We start from the raw sequence: 22,295 nt of genomic DNA, 5'->3' as shown, positions 1-22,295 counted from the left end.
ACCACAACCCAAAGATATGCAGGGCAGGCAGGTTGACCATGCTAAATTGACCCTTAATTAGGAAAACAATTTTTTAATAAAGGTACTGCGACCTCAAGGCCGGGATTTTACTGATGCAGGACCTGAGGTCAAATCCCAGCATGGCACCTGGGGAAATTTAAATTCAGTAAATTAGTCAAATAAACCTGGAATTAAAAAGCAAGCATCAGCGAAAGGTGTCCATGAAGGTGCGGTAAAGATCGATTCATCTGGTCTAATCTGTGGTGATAAGTCTGTGAATAATATTGTACATAGTTAGCAATGCGACCTCCAACCAGCTGGTGGCGTCAGACATCGGTCATGTGACATCCGACTATCCCCAGTTGGTAGTAAGGCGTACAACAGGATAGTCGCACATTGGGTAGTTTCGGGAGAGTTCACAAAACTCAAATAGTAACCTAGTCTGTAAAGCATTCTGTTTGTTATCTTTCCACGTGTTAATCAATAAACCACCATTCTCGTTAAGTCACCAGCAGTTCCGTGTGCATCATTGCAACGGCAAAGTCGCAGAGCACAATATCCTTCAGAGGAGAAAATTGGCCATCGTGACCTGGTCTGACTTACACGTGACTCCAGGCCCTTATCAGTGTGGTTGACTCTAGCCGCAATCTGAAGTGGCCTAACAAGGGCTATGGCATGCTACGGGGCCTTTCCAGTTACACCCACATTCTGTGAACGACTAATGAAAGTACCACTTGTTATAATCATTTTGTTGAGTTATGTCATTTGGAGAGTGGCGCGTCAATCTATTCCAATTCTCGTCCAGCACCGAGGGAAGACTTTGGCTCTTTCTATAGCTAGTAATTCCTGGGCAGGTCACTAGTCTGTCGCCAGGGGCTTATATAGCTAGAGGGGCCCCACTCTGCATCAAGCGTGTCTGACCAGGAGTCTCTCCCGCTCTTACCGCCAGCCATTGGTGTGTTTGGAAGGATTTTACACGTTGACACTTAACCTGTTTGGCTGCATTATGAATGCACCTTCCTTGGCCATCAAGTCCTGGGATGGGTGTAGAGATCTACCATGCGGATCTAGTGGCACTTGCGAACACTAAAACTCAGTCGAAATTTGAGTTAACACTTCTCGGGTGCAAATAAGAATCGTTTATTGTCTTCTATTTGATCACAATTGAGAATCACTTAAATGTTATTCCCTAAGAAGTCCAGCATGCAAAAGGACTCAAAGAGAAGTAATTTGGACACAATTTAACTTTCAAATGATACAGAAATAATTTTCTTGCTTACGGCAAACAGCTTGCATTTACTTAAAGAGTCAGAGTGGAAAAATGAAAATATGAAAAAGAGAGACAGCGAGTAAGTTAGATCAAAGTATAGAATGATCCAGGATAAAGATGGCCGTACGGACTATCACGGTTATACTAAATCATCTTTAGTCTTTAGCCATCTATCTATGCCCCTATGTAATCCTAATTGGTTTGGGTTAAAATCAAATGAGTTTGATTTGACGGTTAGCTGTCAGTCTTTAATGTGCAACATTAACTTGAAGTGTTTCATAAATGAATTCTTGTATGTGTTATGGAATGCAATTTTATGCTGTAATCGCGACCGGCTTGAACTGACTTCTTGCTGCCTTAGCTGTTATCAACATTGAGAACAATGGTGCCTTGGTATTACCATGTCGTTGCTATGCTGTTGCCATGGAGCCTGCCCTGTCCTTGGACACTGTCTTGCCAAAGTGTTTGTTTTAATCTATCAGGTTCTTCTGTGTTTCTGTTGAATTATGTGTTTTTATGTTGTAGAATTTGGGCTGTGTCATGCTGTTTTGTAAGCTGTATGTTTTGAGATGACATGAGGTTATGAGTGAATTTAAATTTAGTAATAAATTTAGCACAATAAATTTATCAAGTGAGTCGGGGGGGGGTTAGGGAAGACATTGGTCTCGTCATTTTTTAAAAGTACACGCTGGGCCCGGTCTAACCAAATGGGAACAGAGTCCCATTGCAAGCGCGTTTACATAGAACAGTACAGCACAGAACAGGCCCTTCGGCCCTCAATGTTGTGCCGAGCCATGATCACCCTACTCAAACCCACGTATCCACCCTATACCCGTAACCCAACAACCCCCCCCTTAACCTTACTTTTATTAGGACACTACGGGCAATTTAGCATGGCCAATCCACCTAACCCGCACATCTTTGGACTGTGGGAGGAAACCGGAGCACCCGGAGGAAACCCACGCACACAGGGGGAGGACGTGCAGACTCCACACAGACAGTGACCCAGCCGGGAATCGAACCTGGGACCCTGGAGCTGTGAAGCAATTATGCTAACCACCATGCTACCCTGCTGCCCCTGTTTAATACCCTGTTTAGCCAGGTGTTTCCCGGCACTCGCAGCACCGAAAAGCACCCGGGTTAGATACGGGGCCTCAGTGGGGAACCCGCGCACTCCGCCCTGTTTTGTGCCCTGAAGAGCTCCTCTTGCCAGTGGTCCTCATTGCAGTGAGAGATCAATGGCGTTCCAATCACTCCAACTCCTGACGCGACCCCCCCCCCCCCGAACACCCTACAAACCCCAGCTCATTATTACGGGGTCCCCGGGGTTCCCCCCCCCCTTTGCACCCCCCAGCCCAATCAGCATTGCACACAAAAGTGCCAGCTTGGCAGTGCCAACCCGGCACCCTGGCAGTGCCTCCGTGGCTGGTCACCTTGTCAGGGTGCCAGGCTGGAAATGCCAGGGTGCCACCCTGCCCAGGGGGCAAGCACCTGGGGGCCTCCAGTCCCCTGGGAGAGCCCACGAGTGCCGTTCCATGTGGTCGCCGTTTGCGAGAGCCAGTCCTGAACGACGCTCGCTCAAGGCCTTCAATGTGAAGGGGACAGATCCCCATGCCTTGGTTACCTCAGGGAACTGCATATTAAAGTGAGGCTCGCTGTCTCGCTCTAATATGCACAATAACCAAAAGATGATCCCGCCCACAATGGGCGGGCTTCACATTGCGACGTCTCGCGTGATCGTGTTCCAATTCCAATTAAACAACCCAATACAGTTCAAAGGTCACTGATAATTTAAGTCAACGCAACAGGTTTACTTGTGGTCTTCTGTGTCGATACTTTTAGAGAGAGACCCTTTCAAGAGCAGATCCAGAACACCTCTGTCTTGTCAGATTCAAATCCTGTGGCAATATAAAAGCAAATCACTGCGGATGCAGGAATCTTAAATCTTAAACAAAAATAGAAAATACTGGACAATTGCAGCAGGTCTGACAGCATCTGTGGAGAGAGAAGGGAGCTAACGTTTTGTGCTTGGATGACTCTTTCTAAAGCTTTGACAAAGAGCCATCCAGACTCGAACTGTTAGCTCCCTTCTCTCTCCACAGATGTTATAGATCATAGGATCATAGAATTTACAGTGCAGAAGGACGCCATTTGGCCCATCGAGTCTGCACCGGCCCTTACAAAAAGCACCCTACTGAAGCCCACGTATCTAACCCATCCCTGTAACCCAGTAACCCCCACTTAACATTTTTTGGACACTAAGGGCAATTTAGCATGACCAATCTACTTAACCCCCACATCTTCGGACTGTGGGAGGAAACCGGAGCACCCAGAGGATAGCCGCGCAGACACGGGGAGAACGTGCCGACTCCGCACAGACAGTGACCCAGCCGGGAATCGAACCTGGGACCCTGAGCTGTGAAGCAACAGTGCTAACCACTATGCTACTGTGCTGCCCTATCAAATCCTATGGCAAACTGTTCTACCAAACAGAATTTGGGAAAACATGTTCAACTTCAAATCGCATAACGGAGTGCAAAACTACGGACAGACCTGGCTCCTCCAATTAATTACATAATCTGTATCCCATTAAGTTCCATGATCTGCTTAGGTGGGACTAAACACCACTGCCCCACAAATGACCTACACTCCAGGGAATCTCCAGCAATCAAACCACAATGTCATTCGCCTTTTATCTGTAACCAAGGAAGTGGTTGGTCCTCAATCTTTTTTTTTAGAAAATATTTTATTGAAGCATTTGTAATTTTCAGTTTAACAATTTAACATTTATTAAATGACCGAGTGGGCCTACAGACCTCAAAATAACATACCCTACTACACCCTCCCCCGCCCTATCTCCTGATTACCCGTATATTAAGTTCCCTGTCCTTGTCTTACATTACCATGCCTCCCATTCCCCCCCCCCCCCCCACTTTCCTCCTCGACCCCCTTACTGCTGATGTTCAATTTTCCTTAAAGAAGTCGATGAACGGTTGCCACCTCTTGGCGAACCCCTGGGTTGAACCTCTTCAACCAAGGTCTGGTTTAGCTCACTGAGCTACATCGCTGGCTTTTAAAGCAGACCAAGCAGGCCAGCAGCACGGTTCGATTCCCGTACCAGCCTCCCCGGACAGGTGCCGGAATGTGGCGACTAGGGGTTTTTCACGGTAACTTCATTGAAGCCTACTCGTGACAATAAGCCATTTTCATTTCATTTCATTTCAAGGCGGACTTAAATTTTTCCAGACTGAAAAACCCTGCCATGTTGCTAACTCATTCGCCTGACTTTGGAGGCTCCGAGTCCCTCCATCCCAGCAATACCCGTCTCCGGGCCACCAGGGAGTAGAAGGCAAGGACATCGGCCTCCCTCCCCCCCCCCGGATCTTCTGACACCCCAAATATCGCCATTTCTGGACTCGGAGTCACCCTCTCTTCCAGGACCTCTGACATGATGTCCGCAAATCCCTGCCAGAATCCCCTCAACTTCGGTCATGCCCAGAACGTATGTACATGATTCGCCGGGCTTCCCCCACAGCGTCCGCAACTACCCTCCACCTTCTGAAAAAACCTACTCACCTGGGCCACAGTCATATGAGCCCTATTGAACTGGATAAGGCTAAGCCTCGCACACGAGGTTGGACATCAATCATGACCTCACCTTTTACGGCTCTTTAATTACAGCTTTAGCAGGCATACTGCCTGTATGTGTTTTGAACCAGGGATTTTAAAACAATACTGCAGCAGACTATGAAAAAGCCTTATAATAGCAATTTCTACATTCATTGCACCTCCCAAATTGCCCTTGAGTGAATGCAAAGATCTTAATTCTGTACCTCCAATATTATTTTCTAACTAATAAACTCATGTGATGTGTAACTTCCTGCAGGATGTTTTGTTTCTCCTGTGTTTGTCGGGGGGGGGGGGGGGGATTAATCTTTGGTTCCTGAGCAGCCCATTGCCAGGGTGGCTCTCACTTCGGGTTGCCTGCTGTCAGCCAGTATTAAATATGGTACCGCAGCACGCTGCCCGACCTAGTGCCTGGATGAAAGATGGCGGCCGAGCGGGCGGATTTCCGGCTGAGGGCGGTAACCCCGACGCCGGAAGGCCCGCACCCCGCGCGCCATTGGTTGGCTGCGTGGGGGGGCGGGAGTAGAGGATCAGCGCCGGGCGCCCATTGGACGCGGCGGCTGTCTGTCACTGGTTGCGCGGGGCATTAATAGAAGCTGGCCTTTCCATTGGACACGGCGGCTGTCTGTCACCGGTTGCGAGGGGGCGGGGATACGGGCCGGCCTTTCCATTGGATGCGGCGGCTGTCAGTCACCGGTGACCGAGTGGGCGTGGATAGATACCGGCTGGCCATTGGACGTAATGGCTGTCAGTCAGACTGGGCGGAGAGGGCGGGGATAAACTCTGGCCGCCCATTGGGCGCGGCGGCTGTCAGTCAGACGGGTGGGGGGCGGGACTGAGCGAGCGGGAGGCGGATTGAAGGTAAGCGCTTCAGGAATGTTCTGAGGGAGGGGATGGGTGCCGGGCCTGGGCCTGGGCCTGGGCTCCGAATTAAATTACATTATTAAATGCCTGCTGTTGCGAGGGAGGGTATTCTGGTCACGGGAATCACTGACAAGTGGGATGGATGGGAACATTCCAGATAATTTAATGTTCATTAAAATAAATATATAATTTGTGACTTAACTATGGCTTTTAGATCCCCCTTTTGCTGGTCAGCTGATAAAATCCAGTCAAAATATCTGCCTGGGTCTTAGTGAATGAAAATGAAATGAAAATAAATTATTGACACGAGTAGGCTTCAAATGAAGTTACTGTGAAAAGCCCCTAGTCGCCACATTCCGGCGTCTGTTCGGGGAGGCTGGTACAGGAATTGAACCGTGCTGCTGGCCTTGTGTTGGTCTGCTTTAAAAGCCAGCGATTTAGCCTGGTGCTAAACCAGCCCCTTTGCCCAGCTAAACCCAGTGGGTGGAGGATGAGGGGTTGCCAACCCTCCAGGATTGCCCTGGAGTCAGAGAGCATCCCCACTGTGCAAGGGGAGGCCATTCAGTCCATTGGGTCTGTACTGACCCTCGAGAGTGCACCATACCCAGGCCTGATCCCTCCAGAGAATCCCCACGGTGCAGGAGGAGGCCATTCAGCCCATCGGGTCTGTACAGATCCTCCGAGAGAGCACCGTACCCAGGCCTGATCCCTCCATAGCATCCCCACAGTGCACGAGGAGGCCATTCAGCCCATCGGGTCTGTACCGACCCTCCGAGAACGCACCTTACCCAAGCCTGATCCTTCCATAGCATCCCCACAGTGCAGGGGGAGACCATTCTGCCCATCGGATCATCACCGACACTCCGAGAGCACACCTTACCCAGGTCTGATCCCTCCACCCTCTCACCGCAACCCCACCTGACCTGCATATAGGTTAGCACTGTTGCTTCACAGCGCCAGGGAGCCCGATTCGATTCCCGGCTTGGGTCAGCGTCTGTGTGGAATCTGCACGTTCTCCCCGTGCCTCCGTTGGTTTCCTCCAGGTGCTCCGGTTTCCTTCCACAAGTCCCGAAAGGTTAGGTGGATTGGCCATGATAAATTGCTCTTAGTGACGAAAAAAAGGTTAGAAGGGGTTATTGGGTTACGGGGATGAGGTAGAAGTGAGAGCTTTAGTGGGCCGGTGGCAGACTCGATGGGCCGCATGGCCTCCTTCTGCACTGTATGTTCTATGTACTAAGTCCCGAACGACGCGCTGTGAGGTGAGTTGGACATTCTGAATTCTCCCTCCGTGTATCTGAACAAGCGCCGGAGTGTGGAGACTTTCAGAGTAACATCATTGCCAACTGGTTCCCTGGCAAAAATCCTAGCGGTTTTGAGTCAGCCGGGGATAGACTGTTGGATGAAATTCTTAACGAATGCGGAGGCATCTGAATTATCTGTTGTTGACTAAACACACTCCTCTTTCGAGAAATCTCGGTGTTAGTTGCCTGGGAACAAAGCTGCCTGCTATTTTTGCTGAGAGCATTTTTTTTTTTTTTCCTTATTCTTGCTCCAGGCAATACTTCACAGGAGCGGAGTATGCCATGGAGTGGTAAATACCTTACAGGGCCGGCTGGTATCAAAAGGGAAATGTTATGCGGGGGGCATGTACCCTTTGACCTTGACTGCACATATTGTAGACATTGGTCCGTTTTTCAAATTCATTCATGAGCGATGTGGATTGGAAAAGCGTTTATTGCCCTAAATGCTCTTGAACTGAGTGGCATTTCAGAGGACACTCGAGTGTCAACCACATTGCTGTGAATCTACAGTTGCATGTAGGCTGGACCAGGTAAGGACTGCAGATTTCCTTACCTGAGGACCAGATGGATTTTTCTTTTGCCACAAATCGACAACGCTTTCATGGTCATTTAGACTTTTAATTCTGGATTTTTAGGGAATTCAAATTTCACCGTCTGCCATGGTGGGATTTGAAACCAGGACCCCGAGCATTACCCTGGACAGTTTGAGTTTTGGCATGTGGGAGGTGATTAGATTCAGACTGGGTGAAGTAAGATTTAGAACATTTTTTTTTATCAGCTGGCAGCTTCCTGATCACAGGTCCTGGATAATCAGAACACTTAGAACGACAGTCTAAAACAACCCAGGAGACAGCCCACTGCTATCAAAACCATACCAACCAATAACCACTTTGATTTGTGCTACGCTCCAGTGAGCTTCAGTTCTAAACCCTCCGAAGAAAATTAGCTCGCATTTACGTCGTCTCTTTAAGGTCATCGCAAAGTGTTTTAAATCTTCAATTGGATTGCTGTCATTCACAGCAATCCGTGCAGCTTTTATAGCTTCTGATTGTAGAATTGAAATGAAAAATCGAGCAAGCGTGATCGATTTATCTACAAAATGCCTTTAACTCATTCAAATCTTTCTAATTTTGGACTTTGTTGTTTTATTTGCATAGCAAGGATTGGGTGTGTACAGATATGAAAATTAGAATGCCCAAGCTCACTTTTACATTTCCAAAAAAATTTTGGTGCGTCTGTCTGTTTTCCCCCCCCTCATCTATCCTCATTCTAAGACCAATTTTTCAACCAAGGGGACTTGGGGAGTGGAGTTTGATGGGTATGACCTGCTTTTGGAACTGCTAACCTATGGAAACATCTCTTGTTGATTTGCTAATTCCTCAGACATGCCTGAGATTGACATTTCACTTGCAATCTGGCTGTAGCCCTTGATCTCAAGTCTCTCCACCCACCATCACTCCCCCCTTGCCCCCCCCCCCCCCCCCATATCTCTAGTCTCCTCCATCTCAATACCTTTCTAAAGTATCTCCACTCATAGAGTTTTATAGAGTTCTCAGAATTTACAGTGCAGAAGGAGGCCGTTCGGCTCATCGAATCTGCACCGGCCCTTGGAAAGAGCACCCCACCTAAGCCCACATGTCCACCCTAGCCCCATAACCCCACCCAACCTTTTTGGACACTAAGGGCAATTTATCATGGCCAATCCACCTAACCTGCACATCTTTGGACTGTGGGAGGGAACCGGAGCACCCGGAGGAAACCCACGCAGGTACGGGGAGAACGTGCAGACTCCGCACAGACAGTGACCCAAGCCGGGAATCGAACGTGGGATCCTGGAGCTGTGAAGCAACTGTTCTAACTACTATGCTACCATGCTGCCCATTGCGTCAATGAATTATTTAAACACTCCTTTAATACTGGCCTGGTTTTAATCACTACTATTGATTGGTTGATTTATTGTCACATGTACCGAAGTACGGTGAAAAGTATTTTTCTGCGGTTGAGGGAACGTACACAGTACGTACATAGTAGACAAAAAGAATGATCAACAGAGTACATTCACAAATGGTACATTACCAATAGTGATTGGTTACAGTGCGGAACAAGGGCCAAACAAAGCATGAGCAAGAGCAGCATTGGGCGTCATGAATAGTGTTCTTACAGGGAATTGATCAGTCCGAGGGAGAGTCGTTAAGGAGTCTAGTAGCTGTGGGGAAGGAGCTGTTCCTACGTCTGCCTTCAGTAACTGCCAAGACTCTTAAACCCTTCAAAGGGGCAACCTGGTGGCACAATGCCTCACAGGGCCAGAGACCCTGGTTCGATTCCGACCTTGGGTGACTGTGTGGAGTCTGCACGGTCTCCCCGTGTCTGCGTGGGTTTCCTCCAGGTGCTCCGGTTTCTCTCCCCCCCCCCCCCCCCCCCCAGAGTCGAAAGATATGAAGGTTAGGTGGATTGACCATGTTAAATCATCCATTAGTGTCCAAAGCGTTTTGGTGGGGTTACAGGGATAGGGTTGTAAGTGTGCCTAGGTAGTCTGCTCTGTCAGACGGCCAGTGCACACTCGATGGGCCAAATGTCTTCCTTCTGCACTGTAGGAATTCTATAAACTCTTGAATCCTGTCCTAAAATCTCTCTGTCCCTTTCCCTCTCTTTCCTTCTTTACAAGGGTCCTTGAGTGGCTAAGGAAGTGTTTCCTGTGTGTCGCCTTAAGCCAGCATTTGGATATTAGCTCTAATTTCTCCTTGGTATTTAATTTTGCTTTATAATGTACCATGGAACATTTAAACTATGTTATCGGTGCTTTATAGATGAAAATTGTTGTAGACTCATAACTTTCTATTCTTATTGGCCTTTGGCATATGTGAAAAAAATGCACATTACACTGAGTTTGTGGGCAGGCAGGCTGAATTTTCATTTCTAACAATGTAGGTTCTCTGAATTCGAATTTGATTGGTTCGGACAGATTACCTGTAATCGTGTGAGTATAATAGAATTAAAAATTATTTAAAATCTTTAACGCTAATGTGCCAAGGCTTTGTTGCAAATTGGATTTAATTTAATCTGATTTCCACATGCTCTCACTGTCTGGGCGCCTGCCATCTTGTGTTATCTTGAACAGATAGTGGAATATAAGACGAGAAGAGTGAAATTCTGCAGATGCTAGAAACCTGGGATTGAAGTAGAAGAAGCTGGAAGCACTCAGCAGACCAGGCAGCGTCTGTGGAGAGGGATACACCTTCTCAGGTTTGTGATCTTCCATCAGTTTGCCGGAGGTTTCTACTTTTCATTCCCCCTGTGTTTACGTATTTGTGAGTCTGTGATGTGGGGGACACAGGATAGAGGAGCAACAGTGCGAGTCTCGCAGGAGGCAGGGCGGGCAGGGCAGGGCACCATTTTGATTGTCTCCCCCGCGCCCCCCCCATGCCACTGAACGTGAAATCTCAGCGACGCTGCAGGGAGCCAGTCAGCAAATGAAATCTGGCTCATTGCAGTGGAGCCACAAGAGGGATGAATCAGAAAGAATTACATTCAGACTGCCGTGGTGTGTCTCCCAAGATCGGCGAGGGATGGCCGCAGCCCGCAAGAGGGTGCTTTTAACTATTTCATCCCCTTGGTGTTCATACACGAGGATGGCCATAAAATAGAAAGTAAAATCATCTCGGGGATACGGTGGAAATGTGCAGAAGGTTGTGATGTCGGCCCAAGGAAAACGTGAGGGAAGTGGGAAATTGGAAAAACAAAATTGAAAACTGAAATGGTGGGAAGACACATTCCTTAAAGTGTAAGAGCATAGGCCAACACCAAGGGTGAAGATTTTTGCTGTCCGGGGTTTGGACCCTGTGTTACGTTAACGTGCTATAGCCCCTCTCGCGTCATAAGCACCTCTGATAAAGAAAATGGAAATAGAGTTAAAGCCAGGAATTACAAAAGTTTGTCGACGGGGCAGCACGGTGGCACAATGGTTAGCACTGCTGCCTCATGGCTCCGAGGACCCGATTTCGATCCCGGCCCTGGGTCACTGTCGGTGTGGAGTTTGCACATTCTCCCCATGTCTGCGTGGTTCTCACCAGGGTAGGTTGATTGGCCACGGTAAATTGCAACTTAATTGTGAAAAAAAGAATTGGGTACTCTAAATTTATAAAAAAAACAAACGTTTGACGTCCGACTGGCGGACTGTAGAGTGTTCAGCGTGAAGGTGAGATGCTCTTCCTGAAATGTACTTGCATGGAGCAGCGTCAGTAGTGCAAAAGTAGTAAAGTGGGATGAGGAAGGGAGTGTTTGAAAGCGCTGAGCCCCGGTAAACTTAGTGTCACTCCTGTGGATTTGGTCTCTTCTGTGTATAGGGGCTGGACCATGTACACCGAATACAGCACCGTGCAGTGAAGGAAATACATATAATGGTCTGTTAGTTAGAATTTACTGCTCTGAAGCCATCCCTTTGGCCAGGTTTATGGTACAAAGGAGCCGCGTCACATCCCATTTACTTCATCGACTACTTTCTCATCCCATCAACATAACCTTCTATTCCTTCATTTGTGTTTACAACTTGATTGTTAATCCATCTATGATTTTCGTCCTGATAATTCCATGTGCCAGCTGTTGCTCATTTGGTAGCACTCTTGCCCCTAACGTTTTGTGGGTTTGAATTTCACCCCAGACCCGAACACACAATCGAGACTTCGCCATCTCGGTGTAGTGCTGAGGAAGTGCTGCGCTGTGGGAGGTGGATCTTTCAGCTGAAATGTTGAAACGTGCCCCCGCCTGCACTGTTAGGTGGATGGGATTCTTGTTGGGCAAGGGAATCAAAGGTTATCGGGGGTTAGATGGGGAATGCGGAACTCAACACAAACAGATCACCGTGATCTTATTGAATGGTGGAGCAAGCTCAAGGGGGCTAAATGACCTGCTCCTTTAAAAAAAAAAAAATCTTTATTGTCACAAGTAGGCTTGCGTTAATACTGCAATTAAGTTACTGTGAAAATCCCCTAGTCACCATATTCAGGCGCCTGTTTGGGTACACTGAGGCATTGTCAAACTCGGGCGCGACCCGCGGGTGGGACGTGGGCGGTTGTCGGGAGGGCTGCGGACCCGTCCGTCGCAGCGCTCCTGATCGCGCAATTCACCTAACAGCACGTCTTTCGGGACTTGTGGGAGTAAACCAGAGCACCCGGAGGAAACCCACGCAGACACGGGGAGAACGTGCAGACTCCGCACAGACAGTGACCCAAGCCGGGAATCGAACCCGACACCCTGGCGTTGTGAAGACATCGTGCTAACCACTGTGCTACCGTGCTGCCCATGTTCATAAAACAGGCATTGTCAAACTCGGGCGCGACCCGCGGGTGGGACGTGGGCGGTTGTCGGGAGGGCTGCGGACCCGTCCGTCGCAGCGCTCCTGATCGCGCAAATCTGCGTGCAACAGCCGGCGGTTAATAATGCCGGCTGCAAGCGGCGTTCAAATTGGCCACGAACATGTAAACAAAATGCGGCCGCACTGCGCATGCGTGCCAGAACGTCGGCGCGCATGCGCAAAACTATGCGCATGTGCGCCAATGATCGGGCACGCATGTGCAGTGCGGTCGCTTTTTTTTTAAACGGCTGCAGCTTTTTGTTTTACGAGTTTGGGGCAATTTTATTCATTTATTTTATTCATTTTATTATTCTTTATTTACAAGTTCGGTGGGGGGTTTATTTGATAACATTTTGTAGGAAAAAAATGCAGAACTTTGGACAGATGGAGACTCCATACTTTCCAACGGGTTCCATTGGAGGAGTGTGTACGAGGGCCAAAGGGACCCAAAACCATTTCCTCCATTTTTGTCAGCAGCAAACAAGGTAAGAGAAAATGGTGGGTCGCGAAGGTCAGCCGGGTTGGGTCCCGAAGGTTGGCCGGTTGGGGAAAAATGGGTCCCCGGAAAAAAAGTTTGAAGAACACTGTCATAAAAGACCGCATGGAAGCAGAACATGAGAGTTCCCCTTGGTGTTCTGGCCAGCATTTATCCTTCAATCAGCATCAATAATACCCATAATCTAGTTATTATCACCATGTAGTTTGTGGGACCTGCCTGTGTGTAAATTGGCTACTAAATTGATTGCACTTCACTAGTACTACATTGGCTTGGAATGTTGCGAAAGGTGATATAAAAATGCAATCTTTCATTACGCATGCTTTCTGGAGCATTTTAAAATCAAGTATGAAAAAGAATTGAAAACCAATTTTTGTTCCCCCTCACACCTCTGCACCCATTCTCTCTCCTCCTCACCTGATATCCCCCCCCCCCCCCGCTTGCAGGTCATTGTCGGGATGCAGTTCTTTGGTCGTTTGGTGAATAACGTAACCAACCTCTTTGCCAACCCTTACCGTGTGCGGGAGGTACCCCTGTCTGAGTATGCGGCGCACAGCAGAGTTATGGATGATGGTCGAGTGATGCTCTATCGAACGGCACAGTCCTGGGACTGTTTGCTTGTCAGCCCCAGAACACCTCAGAATGCTTTCAGGTGAGCGGCTTTCTTCCAGTGATTGGCAATCCCGGGAACCGGGAACAGTTCCCAGGACACCGGTATGTGTGTGTTACATGGTGAACTCTGGATTGCGTGTCATCCTGGATTGCTCCCCTTCCCGTTCAGCACAGGAACAAGAGAATCCCCAAAAAACCCCATTTACTGGTCTGAACTGGTCTTGTATATTTTTAAAATGGAATACTAGTAAAACGGGGAAATAGTTTTTTCCCCCCCTCTGGGGAGGATGCACTTTGGGATCACCATCAAATCCACACTGTGAAGTGGAGGTCTAGTCATATTTTGGGCCCACTGAAGTGTTGAGTGGAAAATCCTTGCACTGCACCACGGAATGTAGCAAAATCTGTAAAATGCGTAGTTTAAATAGAGGCCATTCATAACAGTTATGCATGCAGAGATAAAGTGGGAATTTGCATTTACCATATCTAAAGTCTTTTGTGATTTTTGGGGTGTTGCAAAGAGCTTTACAGCCAATTGAGTGTTTTAGAAGTGTAGCCCCTGTTTTAAAAAAAAATTAGAGTACCCAATTCTTTTCTTTTCCAATGAAGTGGCAATTTAGCATGGCCAATCCACCTACACTGCACATCTTTGTGGGTCGTGGGGGTGAGACCCACGCAGACAGGGGGAGAATGTGTAAACTCCACGCGGACAGTGACCCGGGGAAGGGATCTAACCCGGGTCCTTGGCGACCTGAGCCAGCAGTGCTAAGCACTGTGCCACCCAATAGCCGCTGTTTTGATGTAAAGAAATGTGGCAGCCAATTTTGATCAGATCATCTGGCTTTAGAGAAGTTGGATGAGGGATAAATATTCTCCAGAACACAGGGAAGAGTTCCCTTGCTCTTCATCGAACCATGTCATGGGTATCCTTTCCCGCAAAAATATGCTTTTTTCATAAAATATCTGAAGGAACATTGCAAACATTTCAAAATGGCCATCACAGAAAGTGCAATAAGATTTAGGTTTTCTACATAGGTCAGGTTACACTCTGGGGATATTTCAGAACCCACGAGGGTCAGCAGGGTGTCCAGCTTAACAAGGCATTCGAAAAGCGGCAGCGCAGCACTCGCTCAGTACTGCACTGACGTGTCCGCCTAGCTCTCGTGCATAGGCATCTGGGGTGGGAATTGAACCCACGAGACTGATTTTCAGTCACGAAGAAACCAGGTTTGTCATACCTGCCCGTTAGTAAGCTCTGAAGGCGAGGGAAGAAATATTGGAAAATGAAACCTTCACTGGATCCATTCTGGTGTCAGATCGGCGCCAAAACACCAAATTGTCTGTTTACGCTGTGTCTGACCTGCAAATCTTTCCTCCCGTTCTGGTTTTGTTTAGTGTGGGGTCAATTCACATAACCTTTAGAACATGGGAGGCCTTTCGATTCACATTGCCGAACCGTGACAGAGAAAAACCTGTAAAAACTAGCTGGAATTTTCAGAACAATAACACGCAGTTGATACAATCAAAGAGTAATGTTTAAAATTTGATCATGGGATGGGAGTATTGCTGGTCATGCTTGTCGCTTAACCCTAATAAATATCGTTATTAAGCTTTAATTTGAATAACCCAAAAAAAGGAAAGGAACGGAGTTTAATTAGATTTTGAAGAATTTTGAGTTGAAACTGAGGTACTTGAAGTCCTTAATGAATGTGCAATGCTTTGAAATTCTCTCTGCTAAAAAAGGGTTTGATTAGCTCAGTTTAATGTCATTGTTAAAACTTTTTTAAAATTAAAAAAATAAATTTAGAGTACCTATTTCTTTTTTTTTCCAATCAAGGGGCAATTTAGCGTGGCCAATCCACCTACCCTGCACATCTATGGGTTGTGGGGCGAGACCCGAGCAAACACGAGGCGAATGTGCAAACTCCACACAGACAGTGACCCAGGGCCAGGATCGAACCTGGGACCTTGGTGGTGTGAGGCAACAGTGCTCACTACTGTGCTGCCCCGTGTCATCATCATTTTTAAAAATAAATTTAGATTACACAATTATTTTTTCCAATTAAGGGGCAATTTAGCGTGGCCAATCCACCTACTCTGCACATTTTTGGGTTGTGGGGGCGAAACCCACGCAGACACGGGGAGAATGTGCAAACTCCACACGGACAGTGACCCAGAGCCGGGATCGAACCTGGGGCCTCAGCGCCGTGAGGCGGTTGTGCTAACCACTAGGCCACTGTGCTGCCCTACCCCGTGTCATCATTAAAACAATGGACTAAATTGGGCGGGACTGTAGCACAGTGGTTAGCACTGTTGTTTCACAGAGCCAGGATCCCAGGTTCGATTCCCGGCTTGGGTCACTGTCTGTGCGGGGTCTGCACGTTCTCCCCGTGTCTGCGTGGGTTTCCTCCGGGTGCTCCGGCTTCCTCCCACAAGTCCCGAAAGACGTGCTGTTAGGTGAATTGGACGTTGTGAATTCTCCCTCTGTGACACCGAACGGGCGCCGGAATGTGGCGACTCGGGGATTTTCACAGTCACGTCATTGCAGTGTTAATGTAAGCCTACTTGTGACAATAAAGATTATTATTATTATAATTAATAAAGAATTCCAGCCTTTTGAAATCATTTAGGACCTCCGTTTCACTCAAGTTGTTGGTTAGTCACAATCTTCAGTTGAATGGCCTTGATGTAAAGGGACAGTTTGTGCATTGCCCTGAGGCAGTAGCTTCAGCACCTCGTCTGAAGTGAGCGCCACCTATTGATGGGCAGTACACCCACAGCTGTGGGGAGTTCATTGTTCGGAGGTGCAATAATGTTGGGAGCATTCACTTTTGATGCAAGGACATTTTCTAAAACCCTTGGGCAAAAATGGTCGCACATACCCGTGTGGAAGCAGTGTACAAACCTTGGCAAATTTAAAAAAAAAAAATACAGTACGTGAATACATTTGCCTATCTGACAGCGCTTGAAAAATCTGTCTTGAAGCAAATGATAGCAGGCCTGTTTTTCTCCGCAGTCAATGACTCACCAACAAAATAGCAACTTCAGAAACCACACTTTCAAAAGCCTCTTTGTTCTAACCGTTTTGTTAGTGAATCATTAATTATGGAGGAGAGCAGGCTTTCCCCTTATTTGTTTTCTTGCAATTCAAAGAGGAACTCTCAGCCTCTGTGGTAATGAAAGACTTCCTGCCTCCCCTACTGTCATTGTTCCTCTTCCTTGTATCAGAATCGGGCCGTTTACTTATTGACATTCGTTCCTCTAACCAGTTCAATACAACCTAGTGTGCAATGGATATTTTAAACCAAAAGAACATGAGTGTGCACGGTAGCACGGTGGTTAGCACAGTTGATTCACAGCGCCAGGGTCCCAGGTTCGATTCCCGACCTGGGTCGCTATCTGTGTGGAGTCTGCACGTCCTCCCCGTGTCTGCGTGGGTTTCCTCCGGCTGCTCCGGTTTCCTCCCACAGTCCAAAGATGTGCAGGCTAGGTGGATTGGCCGTGCTAAATTGCCCTTAGTGTCCAAAGTAGGTTAGGTGGGGTTACGGGGATAGCGTGGAGGTGTGGGGATAGAGTGGAGGTATGGGCTTGGATAGGGTGCTCCTTCCAAGGGCCGGGGCAGACTCGATGGGCCAAATGGCCTCCTTCTGCACTGTAAATTCTACGATTATCTATGATTCTTGTGTCTGTTGAGCAAGTGCTTCAGAGAATCCAACGTTTAAGAATGCTAGGCTGGGCAGCACGGTGGCCTAGTGGTTAGCACAACCGCCTCACGGCGTTGAGGTCCCAGGTTCGATCCCGGCTCTGGGTCACTGTCCGTGTGGAGTTTGCACATTCTCCCCGTGTCTGCGTGGGTTTCGCCCCCACAACCCAAAAATGTGCAGAGTAGGTGGATTGGTCACGCTAAATTGCCCCCTTAATTGGAAAAAATAATTGGGTAATCTAAATTTTTTTAAAAAAATAAATAAATAAAGAATGCTAGGCTACCAGAACCATTTTGAATTACTTCCAGGTTCAGCGTAGCTGACTGCACAGTGTTGAAATTTATTATGGATTATCATGGCTTGTTTAATAGCACATATCCGAGACGTGCCACATCCCAAGCGTTAGCTCTGATGCTAATACCTGCTTTCGAAGGCCAGGTTGCAGTTCAAGCTGCACGCGATTCAATTTGAGCTTGAAAATCTGCACTGGCACTCCAGAGATTGAGCGAGGGTGTGCTGCACCTTTTGGATGAGGGGGTCGGGGAGGGGGGTCAAATCCTCCCTGCCTTTTCAGGTGGCGGTAAAAAGAAATTCTTTCAAAGAGCGCAGGTGAGTTCTTCCTGCACCCAAGACAGTATCTGTCCCCCAAATGACCTCGCCGAGAAGCAGATTATCTGGTCATTGCCGCCTTGCCATTTCTGGGAGCTTGCTGTGTGCCAATTGGCTGCCCCGTTTCCTGCTTTGTAGCCTTGACTACATTTCATTGGTGGTGAGGCACAGTTGTTTCACTGCTGGATGACAACTCTGAACGCTAGATAGGTTTACATCGGCTACCTGGGCTTCAAATTAATGGGAAGGTAGATTTAACCTCGAGGCTAAATGGTTAGGACATCTTGACATGAAAAGCACTACAGCAATACAAGTCTCTTTCATTTTCCCTTTTTCACCATTTCACCTACATCTACACCTCCCGCTGCCTGGGGAAAGCGGGCAGCATAATCAAAGACCCCTCCCACCCGGCTTACTCACTCTTCCAACTTCTTCCATTGGGCAGGAGACACAGAAGTCTGAGAACACGCATGAACAGACTCAAAAACAGCTTCTTCCCCGCTGTTACCAGACTCCTAAATGACCCTCTTATGGACCGACTGATTAACACTGCACCTCTGTATGCTTCATCCGATGCTGGTGTTATCTGGTTACATTGTGCACCTTGTGTTTCCCTATTATGTATTTTCTTTTATTTGCTTTTCTTTTCATGTACTTAATGATCTGTTGAGCAGCTCGCAGAAAAATACTTTTCACTGTACCTCGGTACACGGGAAGATAAACAAATCCAATCCAATTTCCTGGTGTTTAGGTGAATTGGACATCCTGAATTCTCCCTCAGTGTACCCGAACCTGCGCCAGAATGTGGCAACCAGGAGATTTTCACAGTAACTTCATTGCAGTGTTAATGTAAGCCTACTTGTGACACTAATAACGATTATTATTATTTGAGTTTTTTGGAAAATCCCTCACTGTTTTGTGGTTTGCCAAAAGCCACCGGCTCCTCGCCTTTTCTCTGCTCGCTGTGAATGGTTGTGGAAGCAAAGAGCGAGGTTGGCAATGACCACGCTAGCACGATTAGTGTTTTTTTTCTTAAATTTAGAGAACCCAATCATTTTTTTTTTCCAAATAAGGGGCAATTTAGCTCAGCCAATACCACCTAATTGGCACATCTTTGGGTTGTGGGGGCGAATCCCACACAGACATGGGGAGAATGTGCAAACTCCACACGGACAGTGACCCGGGGCCGGGATCGAACCCGGGTCCTCAGTGCCTTCGGCAGCAGTGATTTTTTCAAATAAATTTAGAGTACCCAATTATTTTTTCTCCAATTAAGGGGCAATTTAGCGTGGCCAATCCACCTACCCTGCACATCTTTGGGTTTCATAGAATTTACAGTGCAGACGGAGGCCATTGGGCCCATCGAGTCTGCACCGGCTCTTGGAAAGAGCACCCTACCACGGCCAACACCTCCACCCTATCCCCATAACCCAGTAACCCCACCCAACACTAAGGGAAATTTTGGACACTAAGGGTCAATTTATCATGGCCAATCCACCTAACCTGCACACCTTTGGACTGTGGGAGGAAGCCGGAGCACCTGGAGGAAACCCACGCGCACACGGGGAGCACGTGCAGACTCCGCACAGACCCAAGCTGGAATCGAACCTGGGACCCTGGAGCTGTGAAGCAATTGTGCTAGCCACAATGCTACCGTGCTGCCCGGTTGTGGGGGTGAAACCCACGCAGACAAGGGAGAATCTGGAAACTCCACACAGACAGTAGCCCCAGGGCCAGGATTGAAACTGGGACTTCGGCGCCGTGAGGCAGCAGTGTTAACCACTGCGTCACCGGGCTGCCCTGGCACAATTAGTGTTGGCCTGACTTCTGGCATTTGGTCCCAGTGCCAGAATTTGTCTAGTTTTTATCAGGGTTGTATTACTGGAAGCAGAAGAGTAACATGCAGCATTAAAGTGCTTGGGGCAGAGGTAACTCGCTCCTATTAGGACTTAGGTTTCTGATTCATTGGTTTATCCTGATTGTATGATTGGGTGCTCGTGGCACCGTTGTTTAGTTGCTGGATAGCTCCAAATCTGAGCACCAGATACGTTAATGTCAGTAACTTGGGACGCAATTTATTTGCCACATAGGTTTTGCATGGGAAGATTAAATCTAAGGCTCAGTGGTACACACCTATGGAATCCAAAAAAACTGTTGCGATGTTGCCTGGAATGGAGAGTAGATCTTACGAGGAAAGGTTGAGGGTGCTAGGCCTTTTCTCATTAGAACGGAGAAGGATGAAGGGAGACTTGATAGAGGTTTATAAGATGATCAGGGGAATAGATAGAGGAGACAGTCAGAGACTTTTCCCCCGGGTAGAACAAACCACTACAAGGGGACATAAATTTAAGGTGAATGGTGGAAGATATAGGAGGGATGTCAGAGGTAGGTTCTTTACCCAGAGAGTAGTGGGGGCATGGAATGCACTGCCTGTGGAAGTAGTTGAGTCGGAAATATTAGGGACCTTCAAGCGGCTATTGGATAGGTACATGGATTACGGTAGAATGACGGGGTGTCGATTAATTTGTTCTTAATCTAGAACAAAAGTTCGGCACAACATCGTGGGTCGAAGGGCCTGTTCTGTGCTGTATTTTCTACGTTCTATGTACTTGGACATCCTGCCTCACCAAAGATTCAATAGCTTAAAAGGTATTTCTAGTGTATCCAATTCGTTCAGTGCTAAATCTACTTTTTCAGAAACGTGTGGGAAGAACACCTTGAAAATCTTTGCATCGTGACATGAATCTTTAGCTCCATTGAAACAGGCTAGTGCGGCCTCAGTTTAACATTTTCATCTGAAGGACAAAATCCTCGTCATGCAGCTCTTTCAGACTTGTTTCAAGTAGGTCCAATATAATCATCAGAAAATGGACCTTTTGTCTTATCTATTGGAGCTGGACCCGAGCCCAAATTCCAGCACTGTTCCTTTGGTTATTTAAAAAAAAACTGTATTTTGTCTTGTTAGCCCATGTAACATTTAGAAATCTCAGGGCATAGGAACTGGAGTGGGCCTCTTGAAGCATGAAAGCCTGTTCCATTAGTCCATGGTGCGTCTGCACCTCAATCCCATCTACCAATCTTTATCCCATATTGTTTGTCACTCCAAACTCAACAAAGTTGATTGGTCTCAGTTTTAAAAAATTTAGTTGGAAGCGCGTACACCGCCTTTTTTTGTTATCTTTGTTCGTGGGATATGGATGTCAATGATTAGGCCAGCATTTCATAGAATTATAGAATTTACAGTGCAGAAGGAGGCCATTCAGCCCATCGAGTCTGCACCGGCTCTTGAAAAGAGCACCCTACCCAAGGTCAACAACTCCACCCTATCCCCATAACCCAGTAACCCCACCCAACTCTAAGGGCAATTTTGGAGACTAAGGGCAATTTATCATGACCAATCCACCTAACCTGCACATCTTTGGACTGTGGGAGGAAACCGGAGCACCCGGAGGAAACCCACGCACACACGGGGAGGATGTGCAGACTCTGCACAGACAGTGACCCAAGCCGGAATCGAACCTGGGACCCTGGAGCTGTGAAGCGATTGTGCTATCCACAATGCTACCGTGCTGCCCCATTTTTTTAGTGGGCGCGATCTGCACTTTGGCAGTGCTATGCTGGCACCCAGGTGGCAGTGCCAGGGAACCCAGGTGGCATCAGCAGTGCCAGGGCACCTCCCTGCCCAACGGGCTCACAGCTAGGGACCCGTGATCCCCAGGTGTGCCATTCCATCTGGTCCCTGTTTGTGAGACCAGTGTTGAATGGCGCTCGCCCAAGGTCCCCGAGGTCATTTGTTGTCCATCCCTAATTGCCCTGGAGTAGGTGTGCTGCGCTGCTTTCTTGAACCGCTGCAGTCTACGTGTTACAGGAACACCCTCAGAGTTGTTAGGAAGGGACGTCCAGGATCCAGCGACAGTGAAGGAACCATGATATATTTCCAAGTCAGGATGGTGTGTGACTTGGAGGGGAACCTTCAGGTGGTGGTGCTTCCATGCATCTGCTACCCTTGTCCTTCCGGGTGGTAGAGGTCGTGGATTTGGAAGGTGCTACAAGTGCACCTCGGAGATGCTACGCATTGCTACCACTGTGCATCAGTGGTGAAGGGAGTGGATGTTTATTGTGTTGGATGGGGGGTGCCAATCAAACGGGTTGCTTTGTCCTGGATGGCGTCTAGCCTTTTGAATTTTGACAGAGCTGCACTCACCCTGGCAAGTGGAGGGTATTCCATTACATTCCTGATTTATAGAAAGAGAAAATGCTGGAAAATCTCAGCAGGCCTGGCAGCATCTGTAGGGAGAGAAAGGAGCTAACGTTTCGAGTCTGATGACTCTTTGTCAAAGCGACTCGAAACGTTAGCTCCTTTCTCTCCCTACAGTTGCTGCCAGAGCTGCCGAGATTTTCCAGCATTTCCTCTTTCGTTTCAGGTTCCAGCATCCGTAGTAATTTGCTTTTATTACATTCC

The 22,295-nt window shown here is 47.8% G+C and overlaps 1 protein-coding gene across 5 annotated transcripts in view; it reads left to right on the top strand.

Annotated features, from left to right (window-relative positions):
- Positions 1 to 5,719: 5,719 nt before the first annotated feature.
- The window catches only part of pla2g6 (phospholipase A2, group VI (cytosolic, calcium-independent)), a 75,887-nt gene continuing 59,311 nt past the window's right edge, over positions 5,720 to 22,295 (top strand). For 2 of the 5 annotated variants that reach the window (XM_038783492.1, XM_038783488.1), the window contains exons 1-4: positions 5,744 to 5,758; positions 9,991 to 10,039; positions 10,181 to 10,305; positions 13,355 to 13,560. In XM_038783492.1, coding sequence (XP_038639420.1) covers positions 13,367 to 13,560 — 194 coding nt within the window. In that variant the 5' untranslated portion in view covers positions 5,744 to 5,758; positions 9,991 to 10,039; positions 10,181 to 10,305; positions 13,355 to 13,366. Of the gene's footprint in view, positions 5,759 to 7,001; positions 7,021 to 9,990; positions 10,040 to 10,180; positions 10,306 to 13,354; positions 13,561 to 22,295 lie in introns of those variants that run through there. The other 3 variants (XM_038783489.1, XM_038783490.1, XM_038783491.1) reach the window with 3 other exon arrangements.

This window comes from Scyliorhinus canicula, chromosome 23, assembly GCF_902713615.1.
Source record: "Scyliorhinus canicula chromosome 23, sScyCan1.1, whole genome shotgun sequence".
In the NCBI taxonomy this organism is placed as follows: Eukaryota; Metazoa; Chordata; class Chondrichthyes; order Carcharhiniformes; family Scyliorhinidae; genus Scyliorhinus; species Scyliorhinus canicula.
This window is presented reverse-complemented; position numbering and strand designations above follow the sequence as displayed.